The 25,288-nt window shown below is 35.9% G+C and overlaps 1 protein-coding gene across 3 annotated transcripts; it reads left to right on the top strand.

Annotated features, from left to right (window-relative positions):
• Nucleotides 1–1,035: 1,035 nt before the first annotated feature.
• LOC106072286 (zinc finger protein 595-like) lies at nucleotides 1,036–12,828 on the top strand. Of its 3 annotated transcripts, XM_056041021.1 has the most exons (4): nucleotides 1,062–1,133; nucleotides 1,241–1,349; nucleotides 6,983–7,337; nucleotides 10,274–12,828. In XM_056041021.1, exons 3-4 carry the CDS (start codon nucleotides 7,271–7,273, stop codon nucleotides 11,755–11,757), a joined length of 1,551 nt encoding a protein of 516 aa, XP_055896996.1. In that variant the 5' UTR covers nucleotides 1,062–1,133; nucleotides 1,241–1,349; nucleotides 6,983–7,270; the 3' UTR covers nucleotides 11,758–12,828. The 3 variants fall into 3 exon arrangements, with proteins under 3 accessions (XP_013088090.2, XP_013088089.2, XP_055896996.1); XM_013232636.2 differs by lacking the exon at nucleotides 1,241–1,349 and having other exon boundaries at nucleotides 1,036–1,133; nucleotides 7,089–7,337; XM_013232635.2 differs by lacking the exon at nucleotides 1,241–1,349 and having other exon boundaries at nucleotides 1,061–1,133.
• Nucleotides 12,829–25,288: the final 12,460 nt, after the last annotated feature.

Below are 25,288 nucleotides of genomic sequence, written 5' to 3' on the forward strand. Positions count from 1 at the left end.
ACAGAGGATGTCCGCTAGACGGCAATGACAATATAACTTAGTATGTACTAGATCTATGAGCTCTGTAATATACAACTGGTTACCTGTATTAGTCTACTTAGATTAAGTTAGAAAGATCTAGTACTAAGTAGTAGTATTTAGTAAATCTAGATTCTAGACTAGATGTTACGCTAATCATGATCATTTCTTCCGAGTGACGTAGTTCCTGGTGGTTGTGTTTACTTCTCGCGCCCTGCTTAGTTTCTGTTGTGTTATTGCGGGAATCTGAAGACTTTATAAATTCAATATTTAGTGGTTTTAATTTATTCATTATCGCCGAACTATAATTTGGGTAATAGTTTAGATTCCATGCCATAAAATGTCACAATAATTTGAACTTATTTCTTCTTTATTTTTTTCATCTACTTATCAAATTATTAAAATTAATTTACAAAAAATATCTGGTTTACAATTAGATCTATAATGATCTATTATGTTGCCAATCAAAGCGAAATATTGATAAAATAAAATAAAAAATATGCATGCATAATCTACACGTTTGATTATATTTCTTTTGAACAAAAGTATGCTTTATGTTTATGACAAAGAGTTAGAGATCTCTATAGAATATAGAGCAACAGCATAGTACAGGACTCATATCAGTGGTGTCACTAGGGTGGGTGTCACCCGGTGCAGAAAGATCAGGGTGTTACACCCCCCCCCCCCCCTCAGCATTCCACTTTTTTCTTCCCAATAAAAACTATCGTCTGTTTTTTTCACAATAATACTGTTCGTTGATTGCTGTTACACAGCGTTAAAAATGAATGCCGATTCTGTTTTTATTTTTTTGACGCTGACATTTTATCTTTAATTGTTACATAGATTAACATCTAAGATTTTGAAATTAGAAACAAATTAAACATCAGCTGAACATGCTTTCCTTAGTAAACTTTAAATAGCTCCTAACAGATACCTTTGAACATTATAGTGCTTGTTTTGTCGTGCGCATCTTGCTTGGTATTTTCTTTTGAGCACCATAAGGTTTCGTGAGTTCCTATAAGGGTGCGCTTTGTTGTCATTACGTATTTGCCTTTGTTGGGGTTGTGCTGACTTTGCTGAGTTGCGGTCTTGTGTGTTTTCTTCCCCAGTATTGGGTAAGTTAGTTTATTTTACTGCTTTCTGAATGTCGTAGATCGAAATTCGTTGGTCCTATGATCTTGGGAATGGCGATCTCCAGGAATGTTTATTTTTTATTATTTAGGGACGCAGGCTTGGGACTCTGTTGGAGCCAAGCCTGATAGTGATTGTATGGTCTGGCTTAGGTTGTGGGCTTCTCCGGGCCCTGATCAATGGTGACATTGAGAATTAAGGTGTGCTATGTAACTATGTTATTTGAGTAATATATTTAAATTATATTTGCCTTGTGAATGGTACTAGATCTTATTATTCGTTCATTATTATATCATAACATTTCATTTGCTTATTAAATGTATAAACTTACGATTTTGTTGTTCACTAATACAAGTGAACTGATCGTTATCGTTGAACAATTGTTGTAGTCACTAAATGTTCAATTGAAAACCTGTATTCAGTGTTAGCCAGTCACGGCTTCGATGCCGATATTATTTGTTTGGGTTTAAACTGTCGAGGTTGGGAACCTGGGAGTTCGAGGAACTTATGCCTACCCCGAAGTCAACGAGCTGAAATCCCACTATGACAAGTTTCACGAGGACGACTACATATCTTGTCTGACTCAGTATAAAAGAGATTGATGCACTCAGCATTAACCTCTTGTTCTCTATTTGATTAGTGAATCCGGAATCTTAAGATTACTTTCCTGATATTTTCATATTGTTAAAACTTATTTTTCTGTTGCAATAACATGCTAGTTTGATTTGACAAAAGTTATCTCAATAACATTTTGAGCTAAATTGTCAAACATTTCGTAGAGTAAATAAAGTGCTCTAGCTTAGCCAGCCACTTTACCAATAATGAACACTTTAATTCGAAGGTACTCTTGTGTTGTGTTGACTGTTTCCTCAGTACATCTACCAACAAGAAATTCAAACAAGGAAATGTATGCATGTATTCACAGACTGCTGTCTTTGCGCTGCGCCTCTAGTGTTTGTATTTTTAGAGCGACGGCAAAGATTTTCACCGTCACACTTTCATCAAATCTTTCTTTCATGGGTCTAACAGTAACACGATGAGAACACCAGAGAGTTGTTTCTATGACACTCTATCATTAATTAAAATATACCCTCAAGTGGTAAAAGTGGTAAAAGCGGCAAGGAAAGAAAACTTTTTCTAGAAAACCGTGAAAAATGATTAAGAATTTTGATCAAATATCTCAAATAAACGTTGTACACATCCATTCAAGTTTCTTTTCTTTTCTTCGTTAATACTGCCTGCACTTCTTCATGAATTCCTTGACATTGTAGCTGCATTGCCAAGTCCTAGAGCTCATCATAGCAATACTTTAAGCCTATCTCTTTCCAGGTGTTCTAAGTTATCAGAACTGCTATCAACAACTTTTGGTCCACCTAAAGAGGAATATCCCACAATGTTTCAGTCATTGGAACCAGGGGCGTAACTAGGGATTTGGGGGCCCGGGGGGATTGACCTCTTTGGGGGCCCCTTGCATTTTGACATTGGACATGTGACATAATGTACGCAAAAATATATAATCCCCAAATCAAATTAGTTCAGTATATCAGGAAAGGTAACAAAAAGTAATCAAGACTCTTTTAATGAATAATACCTTTGTTTATTAGTTAAATAATGCACAAGTGACAAATCTAAATTGATACCGCTTCACGTCGTGCATTCTGTGCAGCAAAGACATCTATAACATCAACTATATCGATACTTTCTAGTATTTGTGACTTCACTGACATTAAAGCCATGATAAGCCTTTCTTGTGTCATTGTGCTCCTGAGATAGCTTTTGATGAACTTGAGCTTTGAGAATGATCTCTCACATGACGTAATGGAAGTGGCCTGAGTTAGCGGTATTTGGAGGAGGTTGCAAAGTTTGAGCACACGTAATTACCATATGAAGCCTGTTTCCTCAATATGTCTATTGGTGATTGTATTACTGGTTTATTGATGAAAAGTGCTCGTGCATCAATGACATCATTGAAAAAATGATTTGCCATTTATTTCATCATACAAACAGGAAAAGTAGCTCAGTTTGCCATAAGCAGGTCTTCATCTAACAGGTGTCTTGGTTCAAGAAGAAACCCAAAGGTATCTATTTTCTTTCCAGCCTTTGAAATCTGTCCAGCACTTCTGTCGCAACACGTTTAAATTGCAGTTCTATTGACAGTCCTACATTAGAACTCAACTTCCCATCAAGTCTTTTCTTTCTTATGGTTGTTTTGATTACAGGGAATCCATAGTATTCACTACCTTCTTTTGCTTTTTCGATGGAATGGGTTTTTGTCAGTTTCTCATCATTTTGCGGAAAGCATGAAAGGGTACTAATTTCTTTAGCAGCTTCCCGTATATGCAGTCCAGACTTTTGTAGTTTCTTCTGAACTATAGTAATTGGGCGCAAGAGCTTTGACCAGAATTCAAGATAGGCAAAAAAAATCTTAATTTTCCACTGCATGAAGAAGATTCTGTGCTAATATTATATGGTATCATGTCATTGTTGGTTGTTTATGTTTTTTTGCGCAAGCAAAAGGATTCAGAGCATACAAAAGTGGGAAAGATCCATATCTCGTTATGCTCGAGTGTAGAAATACTCCGATAAGTGGACTGCCGTATTCACCATCACAACTGCTGACGAGTAGAAGACTCAGAGAATCATTCCAACTGATCCCAAACTATTGAAACCATCGGTAGCTGAAAATGCAGAGACATTACTTAACCAACGACAGATGAAAAGCAAAGTGAAATACAATGCAAAAGCAAGACTACCTAAAGATTATTCTGTCGGAGAGTTCGTCTAGGTCAAAGATGGCAGAAAGCAGTTGTCATAAAAAAAACATTCAGCACCCAGATCTTACATCATAAAGACAAACGGAAAAACATACAGAAGAAATCAACGCTTTTTGAATAAGAGTTTCGATGAAGATATCTCTGGGTACTATGATACCGATGGAGACAATGAACTGCAAACTGTTGGAACAAACGAAACTGACAGTTATAGACCAACGTCTAGAGAACTTGTTGTGCCAGTCAAGACAACCAGAAGTGGACGAATTGTTAAAGTTCCTAGTAGACAGGGCCGGCCTTAGGCCAATGCAGCCTATGCGGTCGCAGTGGGCCCCGCGCTTTCATAGGACCCGCGCTAAGTGCACATTATTACATTAAACCATTATAACGTATATAAATAACAGGGTTTTGCGACCTCCTGATTTTTCAGGGCCTCCAGGAAATCTCATGAAAAGGCAAAATATACGATAAAGTCCTGAACTTTTTTTTAAATTTATTCAAATCTCCTGAAGAATAGACCAAATTGACATTTTGGGGTGCCTATAAATAAAAAGTGACATTGCGAGCTTTCATTTGATAAAAATTTATTGCAAAGAGGAAAGTAGGCCTATTTTCTTATTAAAAAAAAATAATATTGACATTATGCTCATCCCTACCCAGACTAGGCACCGCGCGATCCGTTTCGCATAAGGCCCCGCAAATGCTAGGGCCTGCCCTGCTAGTAGATATCACTCTTAAGAACTTTAAATAGAAGGGTGTGATAATAACTTCAAAAGGAAGGATGTGCTAATATTATATGATATTACGTTATTGTTTGTTGTTTATGTTTTGTGCGAAAGCAAAAGGATTAGATGGAAATAAAAAGAGAGTTTCTATTGGATTGAGGAAAGATGAATAGAGGGGTAATAACTCAAGTGTGAAGTTTAATTCTGAAATTATAGACGCCAAACCCGAATAATGGACTATTCTAGCATTATTAAGAATAACTTTTGGATCTGTTATACTCGATTCTGTAAATTTTGCTTCAAGGTTAATTAGTGTAGCCATAAAATACTCGCCATTTAGATCTAATTCGCTGTATATCATCCAGTTTTATTGGTGGCAACAAAGTTTAAAATGTAAAACTAACTTTAAAAAAAACTTTGATTTCTGTGGGAAAAAATATTTTTAAAATGTCAACAAAGTCAACGTACTGCTAGACCTAGATCTAGGTTTAGTCCTTGTGATAAATTTAATCCATAAATGTTGAAAAAAAAAAAAGACACCCGTTGACACTATTTGTCAATCAAATATATTAAATTTATGTATTTACAAATAAATTTCCGACACCCATTTGGGGGCCCCCCCTAGGTGGGGGCCCGGGGGGATTTTAAAATTCTCCCCCCCCCCTCCCCCTCCCTTAGTTACGCCACTGATTGGAACATTACCATTGCTACTGTTAATATAACTTACAACTTCAGAGATCTATGTTGCGTATGGTGTGGTACGAGATCCAAGAGTACCTTGCAACATTGATGTCTCAGAAAAGTATGTTCCCTTTAAGTGGTTTGCTCAAACATTTATAAACTCTCTAGTTTTGTTCCAAGCTTGGAAAGTAACTTTTTTTTTTGCATCACTCCCTTGCAATCTTATAAGTTATTTTTTCAGCACTGAGTCATATTTGGATAACATTTCCATAGTCCCAAGAAAAATAATCCATTATTTATTAAAAGTCTTCTTCAATTCGCCACCATATTGGCCTACCAGCAATGCGATAGTAAGCAATCTATAAATATGCAAGATGTTCCTCTGTTTTCCCAACTACACGTCAATTATAGCAATGACTTCCCTGTCAATTGTTTTTGTAGCCTAATTGTTCCAAATTTGAAAACCTGCTAAATGTTCTTCACTCTTCTCGCGAGTTTCTCATTGTAGACATGCCCACTGTTTATCAAACAAGGAAATCTTGCTATTGATGTTTTACCCATTAAGTAAAACTGTATTCAACCATTCCTATGCTTTGTGATCTTGCTTCTGACACATTTTTAAGTTGGTATTTATTTATTTTCAAAAGTGCACTGACTCGTATTACTCTATGAAATAAAAAAAAAATATATTTTAGAAGGGCAACAGTATCTTCATACTTTTATTGTTATCTGTTGATGATTACGACTACAGTTAGATCTATACATTTCTAATGAATTTCAAGTGCCCTTCATTTTCATAAAATCACTAAGAGAAAGATTGATTTTATTAAGCTGACACAGATCTGGCCCCACCTCTCTGGGGGGAAGGGTAAAGGTCGAGAGTAACTTGATCATGAAAAAAAAAAACTGCTCCTCTTTTACACTAAATTTAACAATGTGTGGTTAGGTAGCGATTCCACCTACCGCCTCCCTTTTCATAAATCCTCTAGAATTATATTCTGTTAAGGAGTCCCGAGGCAGTTTTTCTCTCCTACCGTATCGTACTGGTTGCTATTTTCTCCCTTTTTTTCTTCCGTACCTTTCAACATGCGCCGACACGATGGTAGTCGTCAAGCAGAACTAGGTGTGATGCAATCACCTCTCCCTGTTCGAAGCTTCACTGGTGCCATGGCCCTATTACATCATTTACTTATAGGATCACGGGTATGCTCGTAAAGGGGAAGGGCAAGCTACTTTGAGTTACCTTGGTCATTACTGATGTCATCGTTTACTTTCGTTGTTAGATCACCGACATACAGTTCAACTAAGGTTTAAGTCGGATGAGGCTAGGACTAAAATGTGATGTAACATAAACGATGCCCTGATCAAAACTCTCTTGGTTGGATCCTATATTGTTGGCCAGCTTCTATAGATAGTTACGTATGACAAAAACTCCCTTGGTTTAATCCTATATTGTCGGCCAGCTTCTATAAGTAGTTAAATATGACAAATACACTCGGCTTGTCATTGTCTTTAACTGTGAAACAGAATAATTAAATAAAGCCTTCTTTAAAATAGGAAAAATATCGGAAATCTATACTCAACTATAGTTCATTTAAATTTGGTCTCAAAATATTTTTTTAGACATTTACTATTTCATGTAATTTTTTTTTGCAGGAGTTTTAGTTGCATAGCCTTACAATGATAATGATGCCATAACAAGACTGCACTAGGAAGCTAAATATGACCTAAATTAATGATTCTGTTTTTTTTTATTATTTAGACACTTGAAATGATTGTTCCTCAATATTTAAATATTTATGTTGAATGGCATTATATATAGAACTCAGATTCTATTGAAATAGACATTGAAGAAATAGTTCACTCAATATCAGTCATGGAGGATGACATGAAACATGATTTTACTAATGATCTAAAAAAGCTCATGGAAATGGAGAAGATAGGATGTTCTCTTCATTCAAAAACACCAGAAAACATCTGCATTGGACCAACATTAGCAGAAGAAATAGAGGTAATACATTTTTATACATTGATTCAGACTAAATTAAATTATTTTTGAAAGTTTTGATTAATGTTGTTGTTTTTTTAAATCTAAATGAGAAAATTGTGTCTGGAAAAAATCAATATGACATATTAGCCTCTTCCAGTTTTCCTGCAATTTTTGCACCAGAGTTTTGCTCATTTCTTTCCCCATAGCCATCAACAACATTGGAGAGAGAACTGTAATCCTGTTTTGTGTTTGCATTTCTTGTTTGTTTTTAGTATTTAGTGTTACGATTTGCCTTGCATGTTTATTTTTAGCTGTAGAAGACCTTATAGCCCAAACATCCTTTATTTTTACTTTGGTGTAGCACAACGATGCCCAAACTATGGCCCGCGGGCCAGATTCGGCCCACGACGTGCTTCTATACGGCCCGCTAAAACATTGGAACAAATGTAAAAACAAAAAGTTAAAAAATTAAAATGTTGAAAAAATATTCTCTTTAGGTTAGGATTCTCACTCATTCTTAGATGAATTCCACTTTTTTGTTTGTTTGGTATTGTAATATTCATAGTAAATATTTTTTTTTTAATTGTAAGAATACAAACTTTTCAGCTATTTTAACTCTTGGAAAATTCCGCTACTGTCTTGAGCTAGCCTTGTCCTTAACACCTTGTGTGTGCAACACAGAACATCATGGATGCATCATTTTGGGTCGTGTTCTTTTTCTATCAAAGCGATTGGTACCCTCAGTGTTTAATGTTTGTGATTGAATGAAATGGGAGAGAAACGAAAATTAGACTCTGAATGTAGAAACTTTCAGGAAAAGTTGGACAGATCTTTACTTTTTTTTTGTGGAATAGGATAGTAAGCCAACATGATTGATTTGTAAAGAAAGTGTGGCTGTTTTTAAAGAACATAACATTAAAAGGCATTATGAAGCCAAACACATAAGGTGGCATTCTTGGTATTAGCCGCGAAGACAAGATTACCAAGTTATGGCTAAAAATTAGGGGATTGACAAGAATATTTAACAAAAAGAGACAAGAAAATAAGTCTTCGATAAGGGCCAGCTACAGAGTTGCTCACATCTTAAGTAGAGCGATGAAGCCTTTTTCCGATGGCAAATGTGTAAAAAAAAAAGTGCTTGCTAGTAGTGATGGAAGAAATGTGTCCTGAAAAGAAGAATGCAGTAGAAGCTGTCAGCCTTTCTCGCATGACAATTATAAGGCGAGTGGAAGATATGGGTGAAAATCTCCATTTACAATTAAAAGACAGAGCAGCAGAAATCGAAATGTTTTCTATTGCTGCTGACGAGTCCACTGACATAGCTGATACTGCGCATTTCTTGGTATTTATTCGCGGTACAAACAGCAATTTCAACATAACGGAGGAGTTAGCTACGAGGAGCATGCATGGGACTACAATTGGAGATGACCTTTTTAAAGAAGTGTCAGCCATCTTAGAGGACCATGCTCTTCCTTGGAATAAATTAGAGTGGCTACGGCAAGTGTAAAAGTGCAAACAAAGGGGTTATGTCCAGCCCCCTCTCCACCTGTGGGGCCCCGGGGCAACGGTGAGTAAGAGACCTAACGGGATCTCCGAAAAGCGGATAGCGCTGGATACCAACTCGAGGGTTGGTCGGGTTCTCCTGGAGCCTGGCTGATTCGCGGGTCTCTCCTTGGGCAAAGACTTGACTGACTGCCGCGGCCTTCGCGGGCTGTGTCGAGTGGACTGGTTGGCGCCCACGAGCTAGGCTCTAACTAGCCCGTCCCCTGTGTGGTAGTAGAGGAACGCGCTACCCAATAGTAGTTTCGATTCTGGGGATATCAAACAATCATCACAACTTCTTGCCATACGGAGGTGGTGACCAGTGGTGCGGACTTCCTGCACCCGAGAATTTCGGACCCTCTTGCAGGCCGTAACACACTGCCGCCAAATGAAAATAATTAAGGCCACCAACGGTCTTCGCCTTCCATACATTACCTTATGACCAGTACAACAAAAATCAATAAAAGCGGGTTCGAGCAGACCCACTCAAACTCCGTTGCACGGGTAGTAGGCGGCAGGTCCGACTACACAAAATCCTCTACTACTCGCCCAGTGGTTCCGATCCGGAGGAACCTGTCGAACCACGAAAAATCAGTAAATGTTCTTCACCCCAGGACAAAGCCCTCGTCCCAGGCTACATTGCATTCGTTTTTCCCACGGAAGAACGGTAGCCAAGGTGTGGCTAGCCAACCACACCCACCTGATGATCATGTCCCGCACCAGGCCCAACCAATCATAACAACCAAGGTAGCGAGGGCCATCGGCCCTCCAAATCACCAACCATTACAACGGTTTGTCGCAACCAGTCCAAATCACCAACCATTACCACGGTTTGTCGCAACCAGTCCAAATCACCAACCATTACAACGGTTTGTCGCAACCAGTCCAAATCACCAACCATTACAACGGTTGGTCGCAACCAGTCCAAATCACCAACCATTACAACGGTTGGTCGCAACCAGTCCAAATCACCAACCATTACAACGGTTGGTCGCAACCAGTCCAAATCCCTTAGGGATTGAGGTGGATATACAAAATACCTGGGCAGAGAACTATAACCTGATATTTAGCGACAAAGGTCTGTAAATGTAGAATCCCTGACAGATATTTTATAGAAAATTGTAAAAGTGAAGCTTTCCAAAACTTAAAGTTGAAATTCTAATCAAGAAAACATGCACAATACAAAGCATCTGGTTCAGATGGCCTTCAAAGGTCCTCAAAATGGGGGCAGGGGGGAGGGGACTTACGGACCTTTTGAAGCTAATCTGGAAAATTTGCTTTAAATCCTCCTGAACTCTAGGATGTCTTCAAAGTAAACAACACCCTGAACTAACATTTTAGTGATCAAGTCTATATGGCTAACTTATTATTGTACATTTTATTTTAGTTAACTATAAATTGTTTTCATTTGGCAGGAAAAAAGGTCAATCTGATTCAAGAAATGTCTTCAAACCTAGATATGTGTGATAGAAACACTCCAAGCAATTACAGAAACTTCTATCACTCTTATGAACATAAAACCTACCAACTGGTTGATGCAGAGAAACAATCTAACCAATTTGAAATATGTAGAGAAAAAGTCTCTACTTCATCAACCTTAAGGAGTCATGAATTTATTTATTCTACTAGAAGAACACTCAAACATGAAATACTTCAGAAAGAAATGACTCATTCTACAAGCCTTAAAAAAAAGGGATCTATTCATTCAGGTAAAAAAAGATTTCAGTGTGAATTATGTCAAAAACACTTGATGTCTAAGGCAACCCTAAGATCTCACCTTGCAGCTCATATTGGAATAAAATTCAAAAAATTAGTTCATTCAGGTAAAAAAAAATTCAAGTGTGACTTGTGTCAAAAACCAATAACAAAAAAGTCATCCCTAAAAAATCATCTTGCAGCTCATATTTTAGGTAATAAAAGATTTAAGTGTGACTTGTGTCAAAAACAAATGGTGTCTGAGGTCTTAAAAGGTCACCTCGCAACTCATATTGGAATAATATTATTCAAATGTAGTATTTGTGGGGCTAAATCCAATTCATCCACAGCTTTGAAACGCCATGAGAAAACTCATTCTGAGAATAAAATATTTAAATGTAACTTTTGCAAGAAAAAATTTACCCGTATTACATGCAGAAGAATCCATGAATTAGTTCATTTTAAAAAAGAAGATGAAATAAAAGCTGAAAAAAAAGCTTTAAGAGTTCATGCATTAAAATGTGACATATGTCAAAAACAAATTTATGATAAAGCAAATTTAAGATATCACCTTGCAGTTCATTGTGGAATAAAACTTTTCAAATGTCGCGTTTGTCAGCAAAAATTTAGCTATCCAAAAAGCTTAAGAGAGCATGAAAAAAAACATGGTGTGGAAAAACCATTTAAATGTCCATTCTGTCTAAAAGGCTTTTATCATCTTTCAGATGCTAGTTGCCATATGTTGATTCATTGTAGTAAAAAGCAACTTAAATGTCAAATTTGTGAAAAAAAATTTTTTAGTTCCTCAAACCTAAAATGGTATTCAATGGTTTCTTCTCTGATTGAATTAAAAAAGATGATTCATTCTGATAAAATTACTTTAATATGTAACTTTTGTCGAATAGAATCAAAACAGTCCTTAAAATCCCAAGAGATGATTCATTCTGGTTATAGATCATATAAATGTCACATTTGTCAAAAAGATTTTATCCATTTGACAACATTTAAACGCCATGAGATGACACATTCTGGCATAAAACCATTTAAATGCCAGACTTGTCCAAAGGCATTCATTGAATTCACAAACTTAAAGCGCCATGAGATGACTCATTCTGGTCATAGGCCATTCAGCTGTCACATTTGTTTCAAAGGATACATACAGTCATCTAGCTTAAAACGACATTTTATATTGCATCATTGTTAAAAACATCAATTAAATTGTAAAAAGTGGGAAAAGAATCCATTCATGTGTCTTGAGATATTTCATTCTGGGGAAAACCTAAAAATGTCAAAATTATGTAAAATAATCATGTGAAACTGTAAGCTTAAAATGTCATAAAATATCTGATTCTACAATATCTGTTATTAATTGATAATTCTGTTTAACTTCTACTCCTGGTTTGGACACCCACATTTCCTTACTTTTCAAGCTACTGATGTTTAATGTTAAAAATATGACTCTGACACAGTGACGTATTTAGAAATTCATCATTTGGGGGCCCGACTTGACTTCTTTGGGGGCCTCTGCATTTCGTGTAATATTCAATGTAAAAATCACTCATTTGGGGGCCCCCTCGTGGGGGGGGGGGGACTGGGGGATTTTCAAATTCTCCCACGGCCCCTTCATGTGGGGGCCTGGGGGGGTTTCAAATTCTCCCCCACCCTAGCTACGCCTCTGCTCTGACATATCTTATTGTTACAAGTTCACCCCTTACAGAATATCAAGCATTCTTAGCCTCCATCTCTCTAGAGTTCAGTGAAGAAATAGAATGCTTGTCTCATTTCTGCCTTGGTCCCGTCTGCTGGGGCATAGGCCACCAATTAAATTTTTGGTCTTTTCACATCCTTATACATAACGGCTGACCAGTAGTATTTCAACAGCCATTATTATTAGGTCACATTGAGTGTGCGTGGGAAATCAAACTCTCTACATAATCTTAAACAAGATTAGGGTCAATGTAGAAGCTTGAAGAATTTATTATAAGAGACAAAAAGGAAATTCTTTGTACTATAATATTCTAGAACCATACGTATAACTATAGTGGTTGAAAGCCATTGTTCGCTATTGATTGATTAGTTGTTGGTCATTGGTTCAAGTTTGTTGTAATGGATTATTATTATTTTGTGATGGAATTTTAATCATCTGTATCTTTACTGTGCTTTATTTCAACTCTAATATTCTGTTTAAACAACCATTGACCAAGTAACAGTTACTTTGAATTATTTATTTATTGAGTTGAATTTGAAAACATTAAACATGCGTTAACGATAACCAGTGCTGTGTTGCTTTATTGTATACCTACTATAATAATAATAATAATAATATTAATAAGGCGTGTCTTCAATTCCAAAGATCCATGAAAAAATGCAGTACATCATTTGTCTATGCAGCCCCAGATGCGGCCTACATAAATTGCCACATGCAGCACAGAAATAACTTTTTTTTCTGCAGGTGGTCGATTTAGATTTTCGTTTCGCCGTCTATGTCTGTCCTCTGCAGAGACTCTTCTTGTTTCCTCAAATGTGTATCCCGCTGCCTATGTGGGTGATCTCCAGCTGTCTCATCCCGAATAGATTACTATTCAAAGGGCCTAGGAAAAAAATCAAATAAATATTATGCCTTTATTCTTAGACCTTTCTAAGGCATTTGACAAAGCTTACCACCATAGCTTGCTAAAACAAAATTGACATTATTTGGATTTCATTGATCCATTACTCCAATGGATTCGGGATTTCCTTATATGTAGCAAACACATAAGTGGCTCCAAATCAATACCGATAACAGTAAACTCAGGTGTAGGCCTACCTCAAGGAATAGTCTAATGCAAACTACTGTTTTAACTATACATTTTTATGCTCCAACAAAAAAAAATTAGCAAGCATATGCGAGTCCGCAAAGCTGCTCGGCTTCTCTGACGCTCTCCTGTCCTTTCTAACAGGCTGTGTCTCTGGTCCGTGATGGCTCTCGTCACATGACCACAGTACGGGCCATATTTGCTTGTATAGCAGTACTGTCCCACCAGGGTCATAACATTATGAAGAGGTCATGGGAAAAAATGGAGCTGTACGAGCTAGAGAGACTTATAGTGATTAGTTAGGCAGTTCTGTTGTTTAGCAAAGCATTTGAAGTTAGTGTAGCTGTGACGAGATGTTTAATTATTATTTTTTTGGCTTTTTTATTTATGTCTAGGGGAAATTTTATTAATTTATCTCGCTCACATATACAAGATTTTGAACAGCACACCGCAACTAACAGTAAGAACAGACCAGTGAATTAAATGTATAAAATAAAATGATTTAATGGTTTGAAGTTTACAATAGATAAATGATAAAAAAAATATAATCCAGAAGTGAAATGAGTGTATTAAGATCTAAAATAATTGCTCATCATGGATTGCTACTTTAGGCGTGAATGGAAGAGTGTTCCTATGTCTGACTACTTATATTCTTAGATGCTAGCCCGTGGGTCGTCTTCTGGCGGTCGTAGGACTGGCACTCAGAAGGATGAGTCATCCGGCTCTGTCTTAGGACATCGGCTCGGGATGTTCTCAATGCTGTAGGCAAGCTGGCTCTAGGGTAAGGCCTGTTTAGCAGTCGAGAGGGGTTGGTGCTGCAGACTAAGTTGTAGTGGGGTGGACCTCTCAGCTGTGGTTTCTAGCTTTGAGTGGAGATCTTACAGAGGTAGGTACCAGTTACAGCAATATGTTTTAGATACAGCAACCAGGTATAGCAATCGGGTACAGGAACTAGGTATAGCAATCGGGTACAGCAACCAGTTATCAGTACAGCAATCGGAAACAGCAACCAGGTAGGCCTACAGCAATCGGGTACAGCAACCAGGCTGGGGACATTACATATAATTAGGAACTTCCTAAAGGCATTGAGCAGGGATTCCCATATGCCTTGCAATCAATCAGATGCACTAGCGGATCCAGAACTTTGGAGTGGGGGGGGGGCGATTTTTTTCCAAACCCTAACCCTAACGCCCAGTAAACCCTAACCCTACGCATAAACCTGCGTACACACACACACACACACAAACAAACACACGCACACACACATGTATATATATATATATATATGTATATATATATGTATATGAGAATTAAAAAAGCAGCATTTCTCAAACTTCGTCGAAAAACAAAACAACTGGGGCAGCGCTATAAGGTTCTCTTGTGGAGTTCGGGGCGAAGCCCCGACGCCAAAAGCGTTTTCTTGCTTTCTTCATTGCAGAAACACATTCTCCTGACATCTACAGCTCATTATTCATAAATGGAGTTCGGGGCGAAGGACCTTTCGAATAATGTTGTACTTGAAAAATATTCTAATATGAATTTATAGGCCTATAATACATTGCAAATAAAACCGATTTGTTCCTTGAAAAGATAGGATACCCCATATATTTAGATTTTTGCTTTGAGCATCACCGCCGAAAAAAAACTTATTCGATAAATTGTATTCAAGAAAACTGTAGTCTAAATTGTGAGTTAAAAGTCCCAAATTTAATTAGCTAGAAAAAAATCAGATTGAGTAAAGGTTGAGAAAAGGCGACTATGAAAATATTATTTGAGTTTAGAACTCATCTCAATCATGACTCTTATACTGAAAAATTTCGTTTGAATTCTAACTTTTCCAATGCAAAGTCTTTCTTAAAATAATTATGATAAATTCATGTGAAATTACAAAAACTCTGTCTGGAAATGGGAATGGCGGTAGAGTGAAAACGATTAATCCTCGCTCCTTTAATAATTTCTGCTAAAGATTGCATTTGGCATTAAAGAATAGGGGTGGGGCGACTCGATATAAGAATTTAATTTATAGTATATATAAATTATTGTCAGGGGTTCTTATTATATATATTTTTTTTTTTTTTTGCTGCTGCTATGCTCTGCTTGTCTCTTGTCTTGTTGTGTTTCTTAACTTGGTTCCTGTGGCTCACTAGGGGTTTCTTGAATATTAAATAATACTTGCTTGGTACTTTCTTGGTTACTCAATTATAATTCAATACTTGCTTAACTCAAATACGAACACTTAATATACATCAACTCTAACTCCTTATATTCACGAATATCGATAATACTTTAATACTTAATAAAGCACACAATTATATCACTCTTATGAAATACACAAAACACCAGTCCATCAACTTATAAATATATAAAATTATAAATGCATAAATACCAGTCCAGGAAGTAAACGTCCAACCTTCCTGGACCGGGAGCAAGACCTTACTGACTAACATTCTCTCGCACATTCAACGAAGACTTAATCACTCAGTTCACAACACGTGCAACACTTCGCATTCATAACAAGGGGATATAACAATCATACCAAAATATCAAACTAACATTCATTCTCGCCATACCTCTCCCTGACAATTATATTAGTGACAGATTTTTAAAATTTTGTAATTTCTTAACTTTAATACAAAAAGAAAAAGTATTCATTTGTCACCCCTTATGATGATGATGCTTTTTGGGGTCTTTCATTTAGGATAGTAGTCAGCCTGTAGTAAAAAGTGTCCTTGTCCTCCTCTTCACTGTCGTTTGTTGGGGCATAGCATTGGACAATGTCTTGGTTAATCCTTTTCTACACTGTTGGAATAAGGCTATGCACTTCCCATCCAATAAGGGCTCTCTGGGCCTGCTTAGACAGCATCAGGGCTACTTCCTGAGTGTGTTTGGCCTCTTGCTCATGTTCTGAGTATAAAAGTAGCTCAACCGAAGTCAGTCTTTTCTGCCCGAAACCAGACCATCTTGACTCACTGATTCCTAAGATGGTGAGGTTGTACCTTTTCATCTCAGCTGCCACTTCCTCTGTCTTCTCACTCTCCTGCATGGTACCGATGGTGGTGGTGGTCCTGGTAGAGATGATGGTCTTAGGCCTGTTGGCTTCCAGATGACTCTGGCTTTTCACCAACATGCGTCATAAACCTTCCAGATGGTGGTCCATCCTTTCCCAGGTCCGTGACTTCTGTTGATTTGCTGTTTGGTGTTTCTGTAGCTAGTGGTTTTTCTACAGGGTAGGGTAGCTAGCTTGGAACCGTCACAAGGTGGAGTTTTTAAGAAAATGCTTCTTGCCTATTTTTTTTTTTTTTACAAGTGAAAGAATATTTTCGTTCTTAAATTATAGCCACTAGAGGAACAGCTTGAGATCTATTGAAAGATTTCTTTTATTTTACCGCCTTTGCTTTATTTCTTTTTGTTGAGAAGATATACTAGAAGGCCAAATTTCATTTAAACATTTGACAATGTGGCGACCAATTAAATCTTTTCTTTACCAAAAGTTCACATGTAAATTATGAGTGAGTCTGGAGCAAATTGTAAGACAAATTTCCATATGGATAATAAAGATTATTATTATTATTAATCATTAATTCTAGTGGGCTCAAATTCTTATTAAAATATTACAGACGTTCCTTATAAGTATAAGATAATTATATGCCCAACAAGTAACAGAGTGAATTTTTTATGCCACACAAGACCTCGAAGATGAAAAGCTGGAACAACAGCTACACATCTAAAGCAGTGTTTCCCAAACTGTGTTCCACGAGGCCTGAATAGGTGTTACTAGTAACTAGTAGGCCACCACGTGGATTAATCTTTTTTTTTAAAAAAAAGGGGGGTTCCGCAAAGTACTCAGAATATGTACTGTGTTCCGTTAAGGAAAAGTTTGGGAAACACTGATCTAGACTCATCTAATTTCCACCCCATATATGTGCCAGCTTTCTCCAGCATTCAAAAGTATGTTTAATAATTTTTTAAATATGAAAAATTAATTTCCGATTTATATCAAATCACTTAGTTTGAAGGGCGTACACGCTTAAACATAATTACTAATCAAAGTAGAAAAATGTTTGCCTTGTATCTCACATATTTTATTTATGTCACGTACACTATATCTATATTTAGCCATAGTCTATATTTAGCTTGTCGGCAGAATTTTAGCTACCTCGGGATTTTCTATCACGCAACTAAATAATGTTTTGAAATGGATATGATTGGTTTGAGATGTTGATTGTTGTACATTGAGCTGCATTTATTGGTCAGATTTTAACCAAGCGGCAGAGAGATATTTAGTCACATGACAAAACGCCCAAGCTTTGTAAGCTGAGAGATTTGACCGCCAGTCTTGTGCGGAACGTGTTAGATATAACATGTACGAGAGTCTAGTGTTAGAACTCAATTATATTATTGTGTAGATCAGTTATTCTATTCAAGTACATTTAACCATTGTAATTATTTGTGAATAGCTTTTCCAAGTTTTGAATTAAAGTAATTGTTTTAGACGAAGAGAAATTTCTTCATTGAATATATAATAATATATTTAGATCGTCTTGTCAACTAGTAACTTCTAGATGATCCTCTTATCAACTGGCAACTTCTAGGTGATCCTCTTATCAACTGGCAACTTGTAGATGATCATCTTATCAACTGACGATTTCTGAATCCTCGGCAATTACGATCATTGATTGCGCTTCATGGTGACATCTTGGCATCAAGTTTGATCGTAACATCTAGCACTATTGATGATCGTAACAATTTAATAAAATGCAAATTAGCATTATCGTTGCTAAAGATAATTTACGGTACCTGGATTTTTGAAACACTGTAAGCATCCAGTCTGCGCCAAGTATTTTTAGCCTATAATAGAATGTGGATTACGTAAACTAAAACCACTTATAGGCCTATAGACCGACGGCGGACAACGCCTTTGTCTGCACGAGATGCGGCAAAATATGCAGGTCGCAGCTGGGTTTGCAAAGTCAAGTAAAACACAGCACTCATACTTAATCTTGGGAATCGAAGATATAGTAATTATTTTAATATCAATACCTAATGAAGCATATTTAAAACATAAAACATGTAACGGTACAGTCTTTTATATAGAAAACTGCCTAAAGAGATTGACCTTGAAAAAAACAAACAACAACAATAGTTCTAAGTTAGCCTACATTTAAATTTATAAAAATCTTCAAAATTGTTTTTTAATCAAAACATAAAAAAGAGATATAATTAAAATCAATTAATGAAGATAGAATTAAAAGGTTACAACACTAACATTACAACATCTTACGTAAATCTATTGTTACCAAATTGTAGCTTAGTAAATATTCTAAAAACCTATTGTACTATGAAAGATTTCGAAAAATCCTGCCTCGGGGTTCCACACACTTAAATCCGGCCCTGTGAGAGGGTTTTAATGAACCACTAGGACTAATTAAACATTTGCGCACTGATATTATGTATAAGTTCTACAGTAGTACAGGCCTTTATAACGCAAGTAAAATTCACCTACACGGCTCAGCGCAATTAACCTATAAACAATTTGTAGAAAAAGAAGAACAAAAAAGCACGCATAAAACAATAAACAGTAACTATAAACAGATCTCTACACATTTTATTTCATTTTTGTCTTTTTCAATAATAAATAAATCTACATAAGTGTCTATAATAGTGATTCTCGTTCGATAGAATCAAAACTACAATGCTCGTATTTATTTGCAAGAGCGAAAATAAAATAAAGGTAGAGAATGATAATTTAAACGAGTGGCCTGCTAGTTGTTTTTTTTTAAAGACATTGTTAAGTACTAATTGAAAGCGACGAATATTTATGAATTGCGCTGTAATACTTTAATTGTGAATATTTTGTTGGAGGAAAAGCCGCTAATAGTTGTTTTGTGGTCTGTCTGTAATGGAAAGATGTTTGCGAATGCTGGTATGGACAATATTGTGAGACTGTATGACTAACGTATACCAAAGGCAGTCTTTTTTGGTGAGCTAAAGGTGGTCGGCGTAACAGAGGTGCCAAGAAACTCGTTCGAGACCAGCTTAGGAAGAGAGCACCTGGTTGCAGGCGGCTTCGGAACGAGACAGGTGAAGATTACATACAAATTCCGCGTGAGACACTTTTGAGAGCAAAATAAAATCCACTGCCGAAGACAGACTTCGACGGTGAAAAAAAGAATCTAAATCTACCAGAAGCGCACAACGGTTAGGAATAGGCTATATATGCGCTGAATGAGGCAAAATAGTCTAATGTATGTCGCAACTTGAATTCAACTGCGTAGCCACGTGAAATACTGCACTTCTCATTAATCTTCTATTTACTCATTATTTACTGGTGAAGCTTTTAATACAAGAGTTGAATTAGGCCTACTCAAAGATCTTGTATTAGTACAATTTTTTTTTGGTCAATGTTTGAGATTTTAGCTACATAATGATCTTAAAGGCCTACCCCCATCCTTTTTCCTAAAAAAAATATATTTTAAATGATATTCCTATGTTTCTCTTAACACTTTTTTTTTATAAATATTCCAGTGAAACAGCCAGCTAATGAATGATTTAACTGAACTTCAATAGAAAATTGGCATAGCTTTAGTCCAGATGTATTCCTAAATTTAGTAGTGAAATATTTTGTTTTGATGCTAACTTATTACAGTACGCTATAAATCCAAACTTAAATTAAATTTACATTTATACGTAAACTTTACTGCTCCAACTTTGAAGTCCAAAAATAGATTTGATGAAACCTTTAGAACACAAGTCTTTCAGGGAAAAGTGCGGCTTTTTTATTTGTTACAAAAATCCATTCTTATCACTATTAGCTTTAACCTGAAGATTTAGCAACATTTGATGTTGAATAATAACTTAAAAATGAAGCTTTCACAAAAAAGCCAAATTGAATATGGAGCATAGTAAAAGTTTTGTTTAAAGGGTAACTCCGATGGTTTTGACAATTTTTGATATAATATGTGTTTTGATTTATAGATAATGAATATATTATTCTTTTTTTTTTATTTGCAAGAATAACTTAGTAATTGATGTTTTTGTGACATAATTTTTCTGCGCATCCAAAACAGTCAGATTTTCACTGAATTTCTGTGTGACGTCACGACGGTGCACTCAAATCCTATTGATACTCATTGATAGGGAGGCGAAAAAGAAATTATCTTTGATAAAAAAAAATTTTCGTTATTACATCATTAAAATACTTTAAAAGAAATGTCTAATGGTGTATAAATTATGACTGTATGTTTGACCTTAATAAAATTATGATTTTTTTGTGCTGTTTCGACCTAACATTGGTTGACATGGAAAAAGTGATGAGAGAGCTTGACGCTGGCTCAGCCGGCGAGACACACCCCCAAGGTCAAAAGTTAAAAAGTTGGAATTGAGTTTCGTAAACGATAGATCTACTTATTAAATAAGAAATTTAAGGTAATCCTGTAGATCAGCGCCCCGCGTCATTTTCACGACATTCTTTGTTGTCAAGGCTTGATCAGCAACTTGGCTAGATTTTTTTTGGCGGGGGGAGGCGTGTCATTTCGAAAGCTGCCAACTACAAATAAACATTTCTTTTACAAATCTAACTATTTTTTTTTATTAGAAAACGATTTTATTTTATGCAGATCTAACAAAAACAATTTGATAAATTATTGTAAATATATATTTTTGTTTTTGTATTTTTATTTCAAATGTTTAGAGTTTTGATCTAGATCTATGTCAAATATATATATATTTATAGGCATATATATATATATATATATATATATATATATATATATATATATATATATATATATATATATATATATAATATGCTCTTATGCTGTGATTGATTTACATCTATGTCCAGATTTATTAGATACCCCACCAGTATAAATAATTATTATGTCTTACGTTTTTCTTTAGGCTCTGTTACTCATTTTTCCCAGAATTTTTTTTTTTTTTCAGAATTTAAAAAACTTAAAATAGTAAAATACTGTGATCAAATTACAGACATTGACAAATATAAGATACAGAGATGTCAATGTTAGTAGAACTTTACCATGACAAGATTTTAGGAGACTTTAAGGATGGAATGAATGATCTATATGTATGTGTGATATATGTGTGATATATATACATATATATTAACATATATATACATATACACATTTATATATTCAGTTTGTCCTGCCATGTTTGATGCATTGTAAAACATACACAAAACTATGCATTTTTCAAATAAATTATTGGTACTTGATTGTGAAAATAATAAATATCTTGCCAACATCCCAGCCAGAACAGAGAACAATGTAATCTTTTTTTTCCAAAGATTTATTTTAAACATCTCAAATATGTCGCTATTTCATATTTTTTAAATAAGAAACATTCTTTTAGAGATGCCTTCATAATATTCTCTGTGGTGAAAATGTATATTTTTAGTACTTATATGTATCTTATATATGGTCATGGTGTGCATTTGTGCTAATTATATTCATTAGATTCTAGTGATTTAGCGTAAATCAAGACATTAAATATATCGAGAACATTAAATTGACTAAAATTCAAAGAGTTTTCAGGTAAGGTGAGAATTATTTTCACTACATCTTAGATCTAAAGGTAGACACTGTCACTAGGTAGGCCTAGATCTACGGACTGTCCACTGCTACAAGTAGGCCTAGATTTTAGGTGAGGGCAATTTTTAGGAGGATTTTATGAGACTTTTCATTTTTTAGGAGCACTACGAATCTTGGTGCTGTAAATGCAGGGGCGGATTGGCTATATGGGCGTTCGGGCAAATGCCCGGTGGGCCGGCACCAAAATGGACTGGTGGGGCCACAGGAGCAAATGGATGCCACTTATGTATCAAATTGTTAAAATGTTTTATGATATATATGCTCTTATAAAAGGGACGCTCCTAATTCTACAGTGTAATACTAAATTAATGTAGGCTCTAACACATTTTTCGAAATAATGTAATAGCCTACATGCGTAGACAGTGCTACTAGTATAGGCTTAATCCTTTTAGGATCTACAGTACTACACACTGAGCGATTAAGATAAGGCCTATATTTATTATTAGGAAACCAATATTTGCACGCATACATTTACCGATACATTATCAAACTTAACCTAATGATTTTGAAGACAGGTAGTCCTAGAATTGGAATCTCGTTCTATTATTAGATTTAATTAAATCAAGAAAAATTCAACAAAAACAAAATCGAACACTTAAAACACAATGTAAACCATGTGCAATGTTAATATTTATTTTACCATAACAATACTCTTTGAAATAAAATACAAAAATACACGTTTATAAAGGTCACCAAAAAAAAAATTATTACCTTATTATAATATCAATACACAAACTTATTTAGTTGATGTTTAAAAAAAAATTTAAAGTTCTTGCTCTCTCTTTTCACAGACACATATATAAAAAACACATATGCCACACATACATAAACTTATATACATTTTAAAAAAAGTTACTGACGTTAGCATCAATGCATAGGATATGATTCAGTAATCCCCACCAATAGTTCACAGAAAATATGTTTATGCCCTAAGGCAGTTCTGAACATAAATTCATTTAAATATGAATGGAAGAGTCCGTTGCTTGTTCCGAATTGATGTTTTAATTTTCATTTTGCTCTCATCCACATATTCTCGATGTTTTGAGTGTGTGTGTATCGCTGCGGTTGGGGTCTACGAAGTTGTCTTGATGTATTACTACAGAATGACTGTAGAGCCCATTATTTATGTTTGCTCTATTAGCCTAAGCAGCCCATCCATCAGATACTATGTGCGTACCAGGCAAAATGTGTTAGAGCTTGTGTTAACGTTGCTGCAGTGCCATCAGGCACTTCGACTAAAAAACATTTTTTGGAAAGTCTTTCAACACCTCCAAACACCCAGTGGCCTTCTCTCCACTGACCTCTATGGTATTTTCGATGAAAGTATTTTGTCTGATCAATCTCAACAACAATTGGATCTCCATTTTCGTCGATGCCACCAATTTCCAAAAGTCAGTGTCTTTCTATCTAGTTTTCACATTCGTCTCTGCAAAAATTGCACCAGTCTATAATAGTTTTGCAAGAAATATTTGTTTCATGGATAATGTTAAACTGGGGCATGTCATAACACCAACAGTAAATCAACTGTAACAACTGTTCAAGTGCTATGCGACTACCACTGAAGAACGAATCGTCTCGAACTGATTTTCGAAAATCACATCCCCGGCATGACCAACGGAAGCCGTCGATTCCTTGGGTGGGCATAGGCGACCAATGTTGCTGGCTGATGACAAATGATACAGTCTCGTACGTATTTCTAATCAATCGACAATTGGCTAACCAGGCCAGGCAGTTTTCTTTTGTATTGATTGCTGCTGATAATCTTGTTAAAGTCCACCTCTCCTCTTTTATCTGCTGATCAGTCATGATTTGATCTAAATTTACTATTCGAGTACGTCTTACAGCCATTTCTGTATTGTGCACTTATATAATGTGTTACAAGAACTTTTATGAGATCACAAGCACAAAGCAGATCGTAAAGAAGTACAAAATAACAATGCCTAACAACTGTTAAAAAAAACTGTTGTTTGAATTCTAGAGTGCCGTAGTATGTTAAGATGGTTGTGAGTCTCTCTTATATAGATTCGACTTGGTTCATTTTTTTTTTTTTGGGGGGTTGACTGGTGGGGGAAGAATGTTAATTTCAGAAAATTCATTTTCACACATTTATCTACATGCCGAAGGATGTCAACCGTCAGTGTAGATTTAGTGTATAGAATTGTCCCCTATCGTATGACTACGTAACCAAACCAGGTACAACTTTGTTCACTTTTTTCGATTCTTTTCTTACGGACTAGTGCTTCCTACCTGCAGGTTAGCGGTAGTACAGTTTCTATTTTGTTGCCCATCATTCGGAGCGGTAAACAATTAAAACTTAACATAAACATAGGGATGAACAAGGTAGTTTATGTGATACCCGTATGGCAAGTTTACAACATTAGAGCCGGTGGAATTTGGGGCTGGGCGAGGGGAGATAAATTGTGAAAGAATTCAGTCTTGGTCAAGTTGGGTGGACACGTTTATAACTGACAATCTTACTTTCGGAAATTCCCGAACGCGATAGTCATTTCAAAAGCGATCTAAATCTAGTAGTCAAGAAAATTTACATTTAGCCTATTTATTATTTACTTTGAAAAATTATAACGGTCAAACTAGAGTTTTTCCCATGTGGCCTATGAACTAGATCTAGTATTATTTTTTTATCAGCGATGTACATCAACTTTTAATATTTTTAGTAAATTTATTTGAGCCGTTTTGATATCAGCGTCCATGCAGATTTCTGAAAGTTCCACGAAGTTCTGACATGAACAGAGGTATTGTTAAAAAAAATTCTCTCGACTGCTAGGTAAACACTAGTGAATTTGTATATGCAAGCTTCGTATCGTCACAAATGTCAAACACAAAAAGAGCGCAGATATCAATAGAATAAAACGCAACGAAAACGTGAAAAAACATGCAGCGTGTTTTCTTAAATTTATATACCAAAGATGATCGATGAAAGCTGTAACATAATAGTATTATATGTACATTTGCACACTAGCGCGTCAGTGCAACACCGCTTGTGTTTTCGTAATAAATGGAGTTCCTAATATGTCTTCCCTCTTAAACACTAGTTTGTTATTTGTGTAATGCAAATATTCTACAAAATACAGACCCAAGCATACTACAAGTCCACTTTAGGGAACTGCAGGAGAGCTACGGAGATTGTGGCACCATCTACACAGACGGATCCAAAATGGAGGGAAAGGTCGCGTGTGCCTGCTCCTTTCGGAACAAAACAATCTCCCGTAGACTCCCCGATGGCTGCTCCATCTTTACGGCCGAATTGCACGCAATATCGCTTGCACTTATGGCGGTAAAAGCATCAGAAAGGAGGAAATTTATAATCTGC

This window comes from Biomphalaria glabrata, chromosome 9 (assembly GCF_947242115.1).
Source record: "Biomphalaria glabrata chromosome 9, xgBioGlab47.1, whole genome shotgun sequence".
Taxonomy (NCBI): domain Eukaryota; kingdom Metazoa; phylum Mollusca; class Gastropoda; family Planorbidae; genus Biomphalaria; species Biomphalaria glabrata.